The sequence below is a fragment of the Osmerus eperlanus genome, unplaced genomic scaffold (assembly GCF_963692335.1).
Source record: "Osmerus eperlanus unplaced genomic scaffold, fOsmEpe2.1 SCAFFOLD_614, whole genome shotgun sequence".
Lineage (NCBI taxonomy): Eukaryota > Metazoa > Chordata > Actinopteri > Osmeriformes > Osmeridae > Osmerus > Osmerus eperlanus.
The window spans coordinates 1-17,696 of NW_026911790.1; the positions used below are offsets into that span (position 1 = coordinate 1).

At 50.4% G+C, this 17,696-nt stretch overlaps 1 protein-coding gene across 1 annotated transcript; it reads left to right on the top strand.

The window, feature by feature from the left end:
- Positions 1-246: 246 nt before the first annotated feature.
- LOC134016603 (regulating synaptic membrane exocytosis protein 1-like) lies at positions 247-17,692 on the top strand. The gene is made up of 19 exons (XM_062455950.1): positions 247-354; positions 501-600; positions 684-807; positions 1,381-1,427; positions 1,818-1,930; positions 2,098-2,228; positions 2,526-2,697; positions 3,332-3,485; positions 3,773-3,829; positions 4,408-4,564; positions 4,828-4,932; positions 12,370-12,435; positions 14,605-14,717; positions 14,978-15,093; positions 15,416-15,591; positions 15,724-15,946; positions 16,812-16,973; positions 17,451-17,563; positions 17,665-17,692. The coding sequence occupies exons 1-19, from the start codon at positions 319-321 to the stop codon at positions 17,690-17,692; spliced, it is 2,193 nt and encodes a 730-aa protein (XP_062311934.1). The 5' UTR covers positions 247-318.
- The last annotated feature ends 4 nt before the right edge of the window (positions 17,693-17,696 follow it).

Sequence of the window (17,696 nt, forward strand, 5' to 3'; positions counted from 1 at the left end):
AGAGTGTATGTGTCTGAGAGAGAGATGCCCTTGCTCTACCCGTGTGTCAGGTTGTGTGTTTGTGTTTGTCTGTGTAAAGTGTTTCTACTCTCATAGAGTTCATCTCTGAGTACTTTTCTCGAGTGCGTCGGTCTACACCAAAGTGCATCTCTCTGTGTGTGTGTGTGTGTGTGTGAGTGAGGGTCAGTTGTAATGCGATTGCTGCTCGGGCTGTTTGATTGAATCACAACATCGTTCTCACAGCACCCAGTGACCTGGCAGCCATCCACAGAAGGTGACCATCTAATCGGTCGAATCACGTTGAGCAAGAGGAGCGCTATGCCAAAGGAGGCAGGAGCCCTGCTCGGACTGAAGGTCACACACACACACATGCACGCACACACACACACATACACACCAAGGTTATACCTCAAACTACTGGGTCTTCATATGTATGGACACAATACCTTAATCTTACACATCATGTACTATCTGTGTGTGTGTGTGTGTGTGTGTGTCAGGTGGTAGGGGGCAGGGTCACTGAGACAGGGAGATTGGGGGCTTTCATCACCAAAGTCAAGAAAGGCAGTCTGGCTGACGTGGTTGGTCATCTGCGTGCAGGTCAGTACCACAGGTGTGTTCACGCACGATTGGGACTGATGGGTAAGGGGTGTTTCAGGAAGAACAGTTGTTTGTTCCTTCAGGTGATGAGGTTCTTCAGTGGAACGGAAAGTTGTTGCCCGGCGCAACGCAGAAAGAAGTTTACAATATCATTTTGGAATCTCAAACTGAACCTCAAGTGGAACTGGTGGTATCCAGACCCATTGGGTGAGTCCGAGTTGTTCTACGTTGAGTTAATTACTTTTATAAATTTGATAATTGTGAACAGTGATATCATATTTTAAGCATTTCAGGAACAAGGTCTGTATTGTCAAAATGTTTATAATTCAAACAAATACAAACCAAGTTGTCACAAAAAATATTGATGTTATGAACTAGGAATAAATCTTTATCTTTCACACACTGAAACATTACACCTCGCTGTTGTTTGACGGCCTTCCTTGACAATCACAAATGTACCGATTTCTTTCCAAACATTTGCAAGGGGTGTATAGAAGCTGTCAGTAAGTAAGCAAGCTGTCTAATAAGGACCTGCCCCCTCCTCATATCCCAGACTCCCCAGCGGTCCCCCTCTCCAACCTGTGAGGTGTTAGAACTGGGACAACTTTATCTCCGCTTACCCATGTTTTGTTTTAATTTGTTTCTCAACTTGCTTGTATCCAGTTTAACTACTTCACCTGTGACGACTCTTTACCTGGTACTGGTGGTGTCAGACAGTACACCTTGTTTTACCTTGACCTGTCAGGTCTGAAAGACGTTTCTCATTTTTGTTATTTTTAGTGATATCCCAAGAATCCCAGACACATCCCATCCTCCATTAGAATCCAGTAGGTATCTACTCTGGGGTCTCTCTCTCTCTCTCTCTCTCTCTCTCTCTCTCTCACTATCCTGCTATCTCTCTCTCTCTCTCTCGCTCTCTCTCTCTCTATCACTATCCTGCTATCTCTCTCTCTGGATCCTACTCGCTCTCTGCCTCCCATTCTGTTTCTGTCATTCCCTATATCTCTCTCTCTTGCAAGTGCATTTTTTCTCTCTCACATAAACTCAAATCAGTTTCCCTCGTACTTATTGATACAGTAAACAAACACAGCTGCTGATGTGCATATCCTGTTAAAACCCCTCTGGGAAGGTGATGTCACGTGACTTGAGATTCCGTCCTGTATGTGGTTTGGGTTTAATTGGTTGAACTGTCTGTTTGTGTACTTTTGCCCTCACAGCAGGTTCCAGTTCATTCGAGTCCCAGAAGATGGAACGCCCGTCTATCTCAGTCATGACTCCATCCAGCCCCACCCTCAGAGACACGCCTCACTTCCTGCCTGGAAGCATCTCTGTTAGTACGCTGTGCTCTGTGTGTGTGTGTTTGTGATGTTTCGATGCCCCAAGTGTACTGCATATTGCCTCATTGTGACATTGAGTGTGTGTCTGTGTGTTATTGCTTGTACCTGTGTCTGCGTGTGTGTGCGTGTGTTTGCGTTTTGTCTGTGTGTGTGTTCTCAGGTGAAGTTGTGGTATGACAAGTTGGGTCACCAGCTCATAGTGAACATCCTGCAGGCAGTAGACCTGCCCACCAGGCCGGACGGACGACCTAGAAATCCCTACGTGAAAATGTACTTCCTGCCAGACCGCAGGTACTTCCTGTACAGAACGCTGTAACACTAACTGTAACAAATACGTGCTAGGCCCGTCTGCACGCCCAGTATTCTCACGAAGCCGCTAGCGAGGAACGAAGAAGGCGAATTAAAGCGACAATTTACAACAAAAACTAAAAACCTCCCTAGTAGATCATGGCCTTTAGAACACATCTTATGGATGTACCTACATAATGAGGATGTTACATTTTTCAAAATATTAAAATAGCATATCATCCTCACTGCTCTAACATACTGTGTGTGATGTGTGTATCGTGCACTTGTGTGTCCCTGCAGTGATAAGAGCAAGCGGAGGACCAAGACGGTTAAAAAGAGCGGCGATCCGAAGTGGCACCAGGGGTTCGTCTACTCGCATGTCCACCGACGAGACTTCAGGAACCACATGCTGGAGATTACAGTCTGGGATCAGCCACACATGCCAGAACAGGACAGTCTGTTCATGGGAGAGGTACACACACACACACACACGCACACACGCACACACGCACACACGCACACGCACGCACGCACGCACACACACACACACACACACACACGCACGCACGCACACACGCACGCACACACGCACACACCCACACACACACACACGCACACACGCACACGCGCGCACGCGCGCACGCGCGCACGCACACGCACACACACGCACACACACGCACACACACGCACACACACGCACACACACGCACACACACGCACACACACGCGCACGCGCACGCGCACGCGCACGCACGCACGCACACACACACACACACACACACGCGCACACACACACACACCTATATACTCAGAGATGGCAAAAGCACACACATCCTTCATTCAAGTACAAGTACAGATACTCATGTTTAAAAAGACTGTTGAAAAGTACTGACTACACTTTTTCACACAAGTTAAAGTAAAGAAGTGAAAATTAGCCATTAACTGTTTTAGTGTCACGCTAGTAACTGGATCTCACATCATACGCATACATGTTTTCAATCTTTAGAATTTTTTGTTTAAAAGATAGATGTTTTCAGGTTCAGTTCAGGCAGAACACAAGCCACAACTATCTGCAGGTTCTGACAGTTGTGGCTTGTGTTCTACAGGTTCTGATAGAGCTGGAAACAGCTCTGCTGGACGACCAGCCCCACTGGTACAAGCTGCAGACCCATGACTCCTCCTCCATCCCCCTCCCGCGCCCCTCCCCCTACCTGCCCCGCCGACACGCCCACACCGACACGCCCACCAAGAAGCTCCAACGTGAGTCTCAACAGCAGCACCCACCCTGTGTGTGTCTGTGTGTGTTCTGTGTGTGTGTGTTCTGTGTGTGTGTGTTCTGTGTGTTTTTGTGCCTCTGTGTGTGTTTTGTGTGTGTGTTTGAGAGAGTCTGTCACATTTACTGTGTGTTTATATAAATGTTGTCTTCACACCCCTGCTCTTTCGACAATCCTTTCTCTATGTGTGTGTCTTTATGTGTGTGTGTGTCTTTGTGTGTCTGTGTGTGTCTTTGTGTGTGTGTCTTTGTGTGTGTCCCCGCTGTTGTCCAGGTTCTCAGCGTGTCGCTGAGTCTGAGATTGATGAGGGTACGACAGCAGTGCCTAAAGGTGGGTGGGGTTGCTGGGAATGCTGCTGTTGAAGCACTGTTCCACTGTTCCACTGTTCCACTGTTCCACTGTTCCACTGTTCCACTGTTCCACTGTTGCACTGTTCCACTGTTCCACTGTTCCACTGTTCCACTGTTCCACTGTTCCACTGTTGCACTGTTCCACTGTTCCACTGTTCCACTGTTCCACTGTTCCACTGTTGCTCTACTCCTCAGGACTTGTTAGTGTCCTGGTCTTTACCGGCCACAACTGCAGCCTTTGTAACTATGTAAGGGGGTCCATGGGTTTGATTATGTTTCCCAAAATAAACAAATCCTCTGTGAGCTTTCAGGTAAATCTCCTCAGGTGTTGGTAACTGAAAACATCTGGACATGACCCTTAGGTGAGGCTGTGACGATAGTAACATGTGTTTGTGTGTTCATGTGTGTGTTTGCATGGATGTGTGTGTATGAGTGCATGTGTGTGCCTCCGTGTACGTGTGGGCTTGTCTGTTTGCGTGTGTGTGTGTGTGCATGTGTGTTCGTGTGCGTGTGTGTGTGTGTGCATGTGTGTTCTTGTGTGTGTGTGGGTGTGTGAAGCTGCAGACGGGCGTGGCCGGGAGCGTCAGAGAGAGCAGCCTAGCACGCTGGAGGTTCCAGAGCAGAGGGGCTCTCACCATCGCTCCCGCTCCGTGTCCCCGCCCCGGGAGGAGCAGGCAAACACACGCTCACGCCCCCCCAACATCCCCGCCCAGAGGTGAGGGGGGGTGGGGGGGGTGAGGTGAGGGGGTGGGGGGGGTGGGGGGGGTGAAGGGGTGGGCACACACACCTGTAATATGTTCTGGAGCTGTGTGTTAGGATATTTCTTTATTTCTAATGAAGGTTGTTCTCAAGTAAAATAGTCATGCCTCTAGTATCTTCATTATTTCTCTTTCTCTCGATTTCTTTCTCTGTCTCTCTCTTCCTCTCTCTTTGTCTGTATCCTTCCCTCTCTCTTACTATCGCTCTGTCTCTCATCAGGAGTTTAGATGATGATATGCATCATGGTCGTCGGTCTCGTTCGCCCACCCGCTACTACGACTCCACTAGAGGGCGCCAACAGGAGGAGGAATACCTGGACGACAGGTAGGCTGGGTGTGACATGTCGGGTTTGGTGGAACAAACCAAGTATATGGATACTTATATGTAAACGTGTGTGTGCTTGTTTGTATGTTGAGCATTTACGTGTGTGTTAGGAGGGTTTGAAAGGGTGTACTACTAAGAACACAAGTATTTTCTGTTTGTTCGTTTACTTGTGTGTCTCCACAGTGTGTGTGTGTGTAGGAGTGTGTGTGTGTGCGCGTGTTTGAATGCAAGTGTACGTGTGTATCCCTGATCCCTCCCTTCCTGCCGTCCTACAGTCACATGACCCTGTACCTGTCCTCCAGTCACATGACCCTGTACCTGTCCTCCAGTCACATGACCCTGTACCTGACCTCCAGTCACATGACCCTGTACCTGACCTCCAGTCACATGACCCTGTACCTGTCCTCCAGTCACATGACCCTGTACCTGACCTCCAGTCACATGACCCTGTACCTGTCCTCCAGTCACATGACCCTGTACCTGACCTCCAGTCACATGACCCTGTACCTGACCTCCAGTCACATGACCCTGTATCTGTCCTCCAGTCACATGACCCTGTACCTGTCCTCCAGTCACATGACCCTGTACCTGACCTCCAGTCACATGACCCTGTACCTGTCCTCCAGTCACATGACCCTGTACCTGTCCTCCAGTCACATGACCCTGTACCTGACCTCCGGTCACATGACCCTGTATCTGTCCTACAGTCACATGACCCTGTATCTGACCTCCAGTCACATGACTCTGTACCTGACCTCCAGTCACATGACCCTGTACCTGTCCTACAGTCACATGACCCTGTACCTGTCCTACAGTCACATGACCCTGTACCTGTCCTACAGTCACATGACTCTGTACCTGACCTCCAGTCACATGACCCTGTACCTGACCTCCAGTCACATGACCCTGTACCTGTCCTCCAGTCACATGACCCTGTACCTGTCCTACAGTCACATGACCCTGTACCTGTCCTCCAGTCACATGACTCTGTACCTGTCCTCCAGTCACATGACCCTGTACCTGTCCTCCAGTCACATGACCCTGTACCTGTCCTCCAGTCACATGACCCTGTATCTGTCCTCCAGTCACATGACCCTGTACCTGTCCTACAGTCACATGACCCTGTACCTGTCCTCCAGTCACATGACCCTGTACCTGACCTCCAGTCACATGACCCTGTACCTGTCCTCCAGTCACATGACCCTGTACCTGTCCTCCAGTCACATGACCCTGTACCTATCCTACAGTCACATGACCCTGTACCTGTCCTCCAGTCACATGACCCTGTATCTGTCCTACAGTCACATGACCCTGTACCTGACCTCCAGTCACATGACCCTGTACCTGTCCTCCAGTCACATGACCCTGTACCTGTCCTACAGTCACATGACCCCGTACCTGTCCTACAGTCACATGACCCCGTACTTGTCCTCCAGTCAGTACAACGCTGTGTTCGCCCTGAGATCAGTGACTGTGATGCTGTGTTCACCCTGAGATCAATGCCTGTGATGCTGTGTTCACCTGAGATCAGTGCCTGTGATGCTGCCCTGTGTCAGAAGGCGTTAGCTTGTAGCATCCAGGACGAGGCAGTTCCACTGTGTTTAGAGGCAGCCAAGATGCTGTCGTGGTGTCATGTACGAATGCTGTGCCGGATCAGATCTCTGCTCATGTTGTTTCCCTGTGCTCTGGAACTTTGCTACCGTTGTTGATTTCCTCATGTGTCACCCATCTCCATGGTAACCACAGTGAGGTCATCATGATCCACCAATCAATGCGGGGCAAAAGTGCTGAGTGCCTACACACCAAAAGGTAAACAAGAACTCATCGCATATTTTGTACTTTTATTATTTTGGGTTCTATTATTATTTGAATGAGTAATAGTAGTATTAGCAGTAATCATCATATTGTATAGTTTATTTTATTGGAATTACTTTTGCATTTCACATTTAGAAACATCACCATTTTCACTTCAAAACATCATACATTGGAACACTTTCAACTTATTTTTATTTCATTTCAAATACTTTTTGGAAAGGCATAAACCTTTGTTGATAGTGTCAAGCTTTTAGGCATCTCACAGTGTGAGAGAGAGAGTGAGAGAGAGAGTGAGAGAGAGTGAGAGCCTCTTTTAAACATACTCATCCACATCGATGTCCGTAACACGTAAACGACACACACATGCGTCCTCATAACATCCATCACACGCAGACTGACTCCATCACTGGGACTGTCCACCCTACAGCACCTCACAGACTCTACCCATCAGACGTGAGAGAGAGACTTGTTTTCTAGCTACAGTAAATAAACCAGTTGTAGTACCGTACTCCACACACTAGAGGGCAAAGTTGTGTCCATATTAAATTAATAGGTACAAAATATTGGGTATGCAGGCGCAATGCTTCCCTGCGTTGTCTCATTCCAGTAAGTATGAACAGCTGTGCTTATCTTGCTCTGCTTAGCCTGTTCTGCTCTTGCTGTTCACACCTTTCTGTTTTGGTAATCCACCTTTCTCCTAATCTTCTATCCCTGTGTCCTGCATGCACACACACACACACACACACACGTGCACACACTCACACACTTGCTCAACTCAGGAGATCGTCTAGACACAGTGTCACTCTGCCCCCTAAGATGCCTCTGTTAGTCAACGGCATTCACAAGGACATTTACAGGTGAGTCTGTGTGGAGAGATCGTCTCTCCACTGCAACCACAAACTACGCAACACCCAACTTCTCTCACACACACACTCACCGAAAACACACACACACTCACAAGCACACATGCTCGAAAAGGTCTTTTTCAAGTCTGTAAAAATATAGGAATCTACTATCAAATGTGCCGCTCAAATGTTTGAGCTAGTCCGACTCACTTAGGACTGTTAACCTCATGGATGCGAGTATTTATCTGTGACTTAAAGTCAGCTGAGGTAAACGTTTTTGTCTTGACACTGCATGCTAGCTGCATGTCTTATTTTATGTTTTTATTTTGTTGTTTTTTCGCGGGTAAAGTTCCCCGCTGCCTGCATGCCTCCCGTCGACCTCTAGGGTGCGCTCACGCGTTGTCACCGCTTCCCCGCGCTCCCTCACGCATCACGTTCTCAAGTTCACAGACGAGATCACGATTAGGTAAGGCACACACACGCCCACACACACATCTCCATCAGCTGTGGATTCCCAGGACCAGTTAGAAAACTTAGATACCCTGAACTGTGAGGACCCGTCATGAGGTTTAGGCCTCCTCCTACTTCTCCAACCACACACACACACACTCGTATGTGCGCACACACACACACACAAACACACACTCGAATGTGCGCACACACACGGGCACACACAGACTTCCCATCAAGAACCTTCCTTCAATTGCGTCGAAAGACCGGCCATCGGTAACAATTAGAAAACTTTTTTAACTCAAAATCTCCATGACGACCAGACCATGCCAGACAGCCTGATCACCTGACGGGGCCATCTCCATGACGACCAGACCGCTCATGGTTGCGTTGAGACTAGGCATGTCCTCTATGATTTCTCTCTCTAACACAGCCTTCTTTCTGTTTCTCCATTGTTTCCTTTTGTGTTGTCTCCTGTCCTCCTCTCCTGTCCTCTCCTCTCTCCTGCATTGGATGGCATGCTTGTGGGGGCTAGTGATCTACGGCCCTCTCTGGACAGGGTTAGGAGCGCTAGCACCAACTGTCTCACTCCAGACAATAATGTTCCCTCACCAGAGCCTGACAGGTACCAGCCCCCTATACCCTGTACCCCTACACCCTGTACCCTGTACCCCTACACCCTGTACCCCTGCACCCTGTACCCTACACCCTGTACCCCTACACCCTGTACCCTACACCCTGTACCCCTACACCCTGTACCCTACACCCTGTACCCCTACACCCTGTACCCCTGCACCCTGTACCCTACACCCTGTACCCTGTACCCTACACCCTGTACCCCTACACCCTGTACCCTACACCCTGTACCCCTACACCCTGTACCCTACACCCTGTACCCCTACACCCTGTACCCCTACACCCTGTACCCCTACACCCTGTACCCCTACACCCTGTACCCTACACCCTGCACCCTGTACCCTACACCCTGTACCCTACACCCTGTACCCCTGCACCCTGTACCCCTACACCCTGTACCCCTACACCCTGTACCCTACACCCTGTACCCCTACACCCTGTACCCCTGCACCCTGTACCCCTACACCCTGTACCCTACACCCTGCACTCTGTACCCTACACCCTGTACCCTACACCCTGTACCCTACACCCTGTACCCCTACACCCTGTACCCCTGCACCCTGTACCCTACACCCTGTACCCTACACCCTGCACTCTGTACCCTACACCCTGTACCCTACACCCTGTACCCTACACCCTGTACCCCTACACCCTGTACCCCTGCACCCTGTACCCTACACCCTGTACCCTACACCCTGCACTCTGTACCCTGCACCCTGTACCCTACACCCTGTACCCTACACCCTGTACCCTACACCCTGTACCCTACACCCTGTACCCTACACCCTGCACTCTGTACCCTACACCCTGTACCCTACACCCTGTACCCTACACCCTGTGCCCTGTACCCCCACACCCTGTACCCTACACCCTGTGCCCTACACCCTGCACCCTGTACCCTACACCCTGTACCCCCACACCCTGTACCCTACACCCTGTACCCCTGCACCCTGTACCCTGCACCCTGTACCCTACACCCTGTACCCTACACCCTGCACCCTGTACCCTACACCCTGTACCCCTGCACCCTGTACCCTACACCCTGTACCCTACACCCTGCACCCTGTACCCTACACCCTGTACCCTACACCCTGTGCCCTACACCCTGTACCCCTACACCCTGTACCCCTACACCCTGTACCCTGTACCCTACACCCTGTGCCCTGTACCCCCACACCCTGTACCCTACACCCTGTACCCTACACCCTGTACCCTACACCCTGCACCCTGTACCCTACACCCTGTACCCTACACCCTGTGCCCTACACCCTGTACCCCTACACCCTGTACCCCTGCACCCTGTACCCTACACCCTGTACCCCTACACCCTGTACCCCTACACCCTGTACCCAGTACCCTATACCCTGTACCCCCACACCCTGTACCCTACCCCCAGTACCCTTTACAGTACATTCAGTACCCCACAGCCTATGTCTGACTCCGTTTGTCCATTCAGGGGTCTTCTCACCCTTCTCTTACCCTGCGATGACATCACAGCAAACCTCAACGTGTTCACGTAACACCACAAGTGTTTGTTTTACTCGCTGAGTGTTCAGACCTGTCCGTTCTCATGAGAGCTAAATAAACACTGCTGGTGGATGAATGAACACTTTGAAACTGGCTGTGGACCTCGCCCCCCTGCTCCCTTATCCCACTTTCTTTAGCGACCCCTCCCTGAAGATGCCATCCTCCCGGCATGTGTGCTCCCAGACACACCCAGAGTCTGGGGGTGTGCTCCCAGACACACCCAGAGTCTGGGGGTGTGCTCCCAGACACACCCAGAGTCTGGGGGTTACTCTTTGTTGTGGTGGGAAAAACCTAAAAAACTAATTCTCCTCTGAAATTCTAGTTTATTCTCCAGTTTACATGAGATGTTTTGGATATCTGCATGTCCTTGTACATACAGTGGTCATCTAGAGTGTGTGTGTGTGTGTGTTGTGATTGTCAGAATGGTGTTGAGGTCAAAGATACTGTATATAATCTCTCCAGAAGAGTGCATGTGCAGAGTTGTGTGTGTTGCGTAACAGAATAAGTGGCACAATGGGAGGGCATCACACCATTGGTATTTAGGAGAAATTTGACCGTGTATTCCTAGCGTAGGGACGGCAGGCTTTTCAATTGACAGGAATGGCAACTGTTCAAACAAATGGAATGAAATGAGATGAAGTTTGGAGCATGTTGGAGCGTGTAGCTGGTGTGTGGTGCTGTGAGGGACCCTCCCTGGAGCAGGTAGTGAGCATGGGTAAACCTGGATGTGTGTGTTTCTGTGTCTGTCCACCGGGGGGCGCTGTGGCCCTCAGGTTCTCTCAGTCCCTGCCTCGCAGACGCCCTGCCAGCCCCAGGATTCTAATCCAGCACGCCTCCCCCGAAGACGACAGGTACCCCCCTAACACCCCCTCAGCCTCTCCCCCTAGTACCCCTCACTCTCACGCTCCTTACCACCCCCCCACCCCCGCCACCCTCACCTCCCCCCCCCCCCACTCTCCCCCCCTACTCCCTCCCACCCTACTCCCCCATCCTTCCCTCCCTCACTCCCACCCCCTTTCCGGAGTAGACCCCAGCGCTAACCCACATGCTAACGTGGCTAAACCCCTAACCGCTAACCTCTAATCCTCACCTTGTCCCCTGAAAATGCTCTGATTTAGCGTTCCCCTTGCATTACGCTTTTGGTAATCGCTGTGCACTGTTTGTGGAAGGCCATGTTGTAATGATCTATGAAAGGGAATGTGTCACGTGTCACAGAATTGTTGGTCCCCACTTCCAACCTGGAAGATCTCGTTTTCCAGCTTGTGCATGTGGTCGGTCTCTCTCATGTTGCCGTAGTTTAAGTGTTATGTTGTGACTTTGTGACTTGAATTTCCTTTTTTTGCTCCTGTAATGCTCAGGTCTCGGTTTAGCAGCATCGGCTACTGCTGGGGATGAGGGGTGGGGGATGGGTGTTTTGCTCTTTGACAGGCTGATCTAGTTTGTATTTGAGTGCTTGGTGTTAGAGAACCCTTCAGTCTGTAACGTTTGTCACCATGTGTGTGTCACTGTGTGTGTCACTGTGTGTGTGTGTGTGTCACTGTGTGTGAGACACTGCGAGTGTCACCGTGTGTGTGTGTGTGTGTGTGTGACTGTGCCTCTCCTCTCCCCTAACTGGTGCTCTGTGTCAAGCTTGTCTGTTCAGCCTCTTGTTTTCTAGTCAACAAAGGAGAGCCTTAGATAATGTCCCAAACACTTCATCTCATGTTGACCATCATCTATGTTTTGTGTATGTGTGTGCTTGTTGATATGTCTGTTTGTGTGTCGTTATCATCATCGTCGTGTGTGTGTATGTGTGTGTGTGAGAAACAGGTGGGTGCTGGATCCTGTGTTTCCTACTCAGGATACAATCAATCACCTCAGTGCAAAGAGGTACACACACACATTTACACACATACACACACACACACGTTTGATTGCCACAAGAGTGTGTGTTGTGACGTCCCCTCATATTGTCTCTCATTGTTTTAGTGTGGACATCACTGAGTTGATCACATTCATCCCTAGACTGCTGTGTGTAGATCCCACACCTCACATCCATCAGCGCTCCCTGAGAATACACACCCAGCTCTCTTCTAATCCTGTTTACCCTTCTCCTGTCTTCTCCATCCACTCCCTCCATCCTGTCTTTTCTGTCTGTGTTTCCACTCGTCCTTCCTGTAACCAGGCAACCTCAAACCCTGGACACGTCCTCCTGTCAGACTCTGGCCCAGAAACCCTCTGACAACAACAGGTGAGCAGGAGGGACAACTGGGACTCGAACCTGGACTGTTTCCCTGAGGTCAATAACCTCGCCACTGGGTCCATTTGAGATGTGTACTCATGGCTCGGGTTATTATTGACTTTCATAGTCTTAAACTCACTCTTACTGTAAAAGCCACTGCTCACAACCTCCCCACAACTTTCCAGAAACGACCTTGTTAGCATACTCAACAACCTTCCAGCAACTGTCACTTACCTTACCCCACAACCTCCCCACAACCTTCCGGAACATACCTTGTTAGCTAACTCAACAACAACCAGCTCACAGCCATCTTGTGATCGTCTAAAGAAATAGGAAGAGATGAAAGAGTTGATTGTGTTTCCTGAGAGCCTTGCTAGAGTTCAGATCCTATCGTTGTTAGCCTGTGTTCAGCCATGATGACAGGGTCAGATCTCTGGTACTGCTGGACAGGGTGTGACTTCCAGTGGTATGGGTAATGCTGGTGTTGGGGGATGTAGTTAATGTGAAGACCTCTGTGATCACACAGGATGAAGGGACCTCGGAACAGAACTGTTAGTTTCACCTCCCTTCCCTTTCTCACCTCATGTTGTATTTTCAGTTTATCTTCTGACACATTATTTCTCTGATGTTTTTTTAAAACTTTTCTATCTCTTTCTTTTCTTTCTTCCCGGTTGCTGCTCTTTTCTGCATGCTGCTTTGCGTGATGCATCGGCGGGGTGTGTGTGATGTGTGATGTGTGTGTGACGTGTGTATGATGTGTGTGTGGTCGCGCGGTCCCCCCAGGATAAAGCCCACCTCCATACTGAGGGGGTCCAGAGGCCGGGCACCCCCTCTCCGGCCGCCTGGTAAGGGGACCTCACGGGGGTCGGCCCCCACAGTCAGCCTCCGCTCACCCTTCACCTCCCACCACCCCCACCCCCTCCCCCCACCCCCTGCCCCCACCAGGCAGGAAGACAGCTGCTGCCTCCTCTGTGTGTGTGTGTGTGGTGTGTGTGTGTGTGTGGTGTGTGTGTGGTGTGTTTGTGTGTGGTGTGTGTGCCTGCTTGCCAGGGTAAGATTTAAATGTGTAAAGCGTGTTTCCTCCAGTCGGGGTGTGAACCCTTCTCTACCTCCCTCCTAGCTCTGGGAATCAAAGCGTCTTATTGGTTGGCCCTTAAACGTATTCAGCTGTTTTTGCGACAGGAACCTTCACCATGACAACTGGAATGAGCTGAGTGTTCTCCCTCCCTTCCTGTACATGTCCCCCTGCAAGGCTCCACCTCCGCTGATCACGTCTCTGAGGAGAGCTTCTTAATGGCTTTCACTCTCTCTTCTGGTGTTTGCTCTCTACTCTGGTTTTACTGTAGTTTGCTGTATTGTACTGTACTTTACTGTTGTTTACTGTAGTTTACTGTACTTAACTGTACTTAACTGTAGTTTACTGTAGTTTACTGTAGTTTACTGTACTTAACTGTAGTTTACTGTAGTTTACTGTACTTAACTGTACTTAACTGTAGTTTACTGTAGCTTACTGTACTGAACTGTAGTTTACTGTAGTTTTCTGTACTTACCTGTAGTTTACTGTAGTTTAGAGCATGTTGGAGCTCTGTGTTCTAAGGTCTCTTGGGGGTAAACAGGACAGTATTAGCCAGGAAGGGGTAGATCACTACCTGTAACACCCTCCCCCTCTTCTCTTTCTCTCTCTCTCTCCCTCTCTCTCCCTCGCTCTTTCTCTGTCTTTCTCTCACTATTTATCTCTCCCTTTTTTCCTATCTCTCTCTGTCTCTCTCTCTGTCTCTCTCTCTCTCTCTCTCTCTCTCTCTCTCTCTCTCTCTCTCTCTCTCTCTCTCTCTCTCTCTCTCTGTCACTCCCTCTCTCTCTGTCTCTCCCTCTCTCTCTGCCTCTCTCTCTCTCTCTCCTCTCTCCTCTCTCTCTCTTCTCTCTCTCATCTCTCTCTCCCTCTCTCTCTCTCTCTCTCACTCTCTCTCTCTCTCTCTCTCTCTCTCTCTCTCTCTCATCTCTCTCTCTCTCTCTCTCTCTCTCTCTCTCTCTCTCCCTCTCTCTCTGTCACTCCCTCTCTCTCTGTCTCTCTCTCTCTCTCTCTCTCTCTCTCTGTCACTCCCTCTCTCTCTGTCACTCCCTCTCTCTCTGTCTCTCTCCCTCTCTCTCTGTCTCTCTCTCTCTCTGTCTCGCTCTCAGGGGCCACCTCCAAGGGTGGTGCGTCTCTCTCTTCCTCCGTGACCTCCTCCTCGGACCCCGCAGAGCCCGGCAGCTTCCCCAGGTCCCCGCCAGGAGCAGCAGTGTGGAGCAGGGTGTGTCTCTTTCACACACACACACACACACACACACACACACACCTGGGAGTCATTCTGTAGGCCTGTGTCTTTAAATGGAACTACTCTACTCTCTCTCGACATATATATAGGATGATGCCAACTGATGTGTGTGTTTTGTGTAAATGTCTGTGTGTGTGTGTGTGTGTCTGTGTGCATGTGTGTACGTGTGCGTGTGTGTGTGTGTGCGTGTGCGCGCGCGTGTGTGTGTGTGTATGTGTGTGTGTGTGTGTGTGCAGCTCTAGCAGCAGAGGAGCGTGTGCTGCCGTTGCAGATAAAGGTCCTCCCCTACAGGAGCTCAGGACAGTCCTCCTCCAGTCAGGACCTGCAGAGGGCGCTGAAGGACAAACGAGAGGTGAGACACCACCTTTATGCTTCCACAAGAGAAGAGGGGATGAGTTCAGGCAGAGGGATACTGTATGAACGCATGGGTTATTATGAGTCACTGTATTTAGGGTGCTCTGTGCTCATGTGTCTCTATCCTTTTCCTTCCCCATCCGAACTCTACTCTTCCTGCTTTCCATCGCTTTTTGCCACTCCTCTCTCTCTCTCTCTCTCTCTCTCTCTCTCTCTCTCTCTCTCTCTCTCTCTCTCTCTCTCTCTCTCTCTCCTCTCTCTCTCTCTCTCTCTCTCTCTCTCTCTCTATCTCTACTGCCTCCCTCCCTCCCTCTCCGCAGCTCTATAAGGATCAGAATCAGAAGAGGAGCTGTGATAATGTGTCCCACAAGTCTTCGGACAGTGATGTCAGCGATGTGTCGGCCATCTCTCCGCCACTCAGCACCAGCAGCGCCTCGCGAGTCAGCAGCACCAGCTACATGTCCATCCAGTCAGAGAGACCCCAGGGCAGGCACAGGTAGCCCACAGACACACACATTTAGACACACATATAGACATATGTACACACACACACACAGAATTATTGGGCAATAACTAAAGTCTTCTTTTCATTGGTTGTTCGTTTGTGTGTGTGTGTTTGTGTGCTCAGCCGGGCCGTGCGTGCGACGGAGAGGATGATGAAGAGCACCAGTGTGAGTGGGGAGATCTACGGCATTGAGCACATACGGACGGCAGCCAATCAGACACGGCGCTGGGCATGCTGGGGGGCGGGACCAAGCAACGGCGCTTACCAGCCTCAGACCAACGAGTGGTGGCCATCGTGGGAATCCCCTCCAGACGCAGTCGCAGCACCTCCCAGATCAGCCATACAGGTGAGACAGACAGACAGACAGGTGAGACAGACAGACAGGTGAGACAGACAGGTGAGACAGACAGACAGACAGGTGAGACAGACAGACAGACAGGTGAGACAGACAGGTGAGACAGACAGACAGGTGAGAAAGACAGACAGGTGAGAAAGACAGACAGATGAGACAGACAGACAGACAGGTGAGACAGACAGACAGGTGAGACAGACAGACAGGTGAGACAGACAGACAGACAGACAGGTGAGACAGACAGACATGTGAGACAGACAGACAGACAGGTGAGACAGACAGACATGTGAGACAGACAGACAGACAGGTGAGGACAGACAGGTAAGACAGACAGACAGACATGTGAGACAGACAGACATACAGGTGAGACAGACAGACAGACAGGTGAGACAGACAGACAGGTGATACAGACAGACAGGTGATAAAGACAGACAGACAGGTGACACAGACAGACAGACAGACAGGTGATACAGACAGACAGGTGAGACAGACAGACAGGTGAGACAGACAGACAGGTGACACAGACAGACAGACAGACAGACAGGTGATACAGACAGACAGGTGACACAGACAGACAGACAGACAGGTGATACAGACAGACAGGTGAGACAGACAGACAGACAGACAGGTGAGACAGACAGACAGACAGGTGAGACAGACAGAGAGACAGGTGACACAGACAGACAGGTGATACAGACAGACAGGTGACACAGACAGACAGACAGGTGAGACAGACAGACAGACTCCTTCTCAGGACTCTCTCTCAGCCCCTGTCTGTGTGTGTGTCTCTCTGTGTTCTCTGTGTGTGTGTGTGTGTGTGTGTGTGTGGGTGTGTGTGTGTGTGTCTGTATGTGTGTAGAGGCGGCGGGTAAGAAGGCGGGCAAGTCTGGCAACAAGCTGCAGATCCAGAGGAGCCAGGAGACGGGCATGGCTGTGGAGTTTCCCCGCTCAGCCATTAGAACCGGCAGGCCAGCCGAGAGTCCACCGACGGCAGCATCAACAGCTACAGCTCCGAGGGGAAGTCAGTACTCTCACAAACACACACACACACTCACTCACACTGTACCCACGCACACATATAGTAACACACGCACACGGAGAGCACATACACACAGTACCTAGCACATAACACGCACACACAGTAACACACACACCCATTTCTGCATGCACACAGCAAAACATTCACACGCTACAAAGAGATTGCATTTTAGTCTTGGTAAAGTAGTGCTGTTCAGTGCTGACTGTTCTAGGGTCCCTCAGCCCAGCCCCACCTCACCACCCTGCTGTGTTCTGTGTTTACATTTAGTCATTTAGCAGACGCTCTTATCCAGAGCGACTTACAATAAGTACAAGGACATTCTCCCCGACGCAAGTAGGGTGAAGTGCCTTGCCCAAGGACACAGCGTAATTTTGCACGGCCGGGAATCGAACCGGCGACCTTCAGATTACTAGCCCGATTCCCTAACCACTCAACCACCTGACTCCTTCTGTGTTTCAGTCTGATCTTTTCAGGGATGCGTCTGGGCGCAGACAGCCAGTTCAGCGACTTCCTGGATGGACTTGGCCCCGCCCAGCTAGTGGGCCGGCAGACTTTGGCCACACCCTCCATGGGTGAGTGACATCACTGGCAGCTAGTCTGAGATGTCATAGAAAATGTAATGTAATGTAAAATGACTACGATAGACTAAATTGTGTGTCTTTGTGTGTGCCAGGAGACGTCCAGATAGGAATGATGGATAAGAAA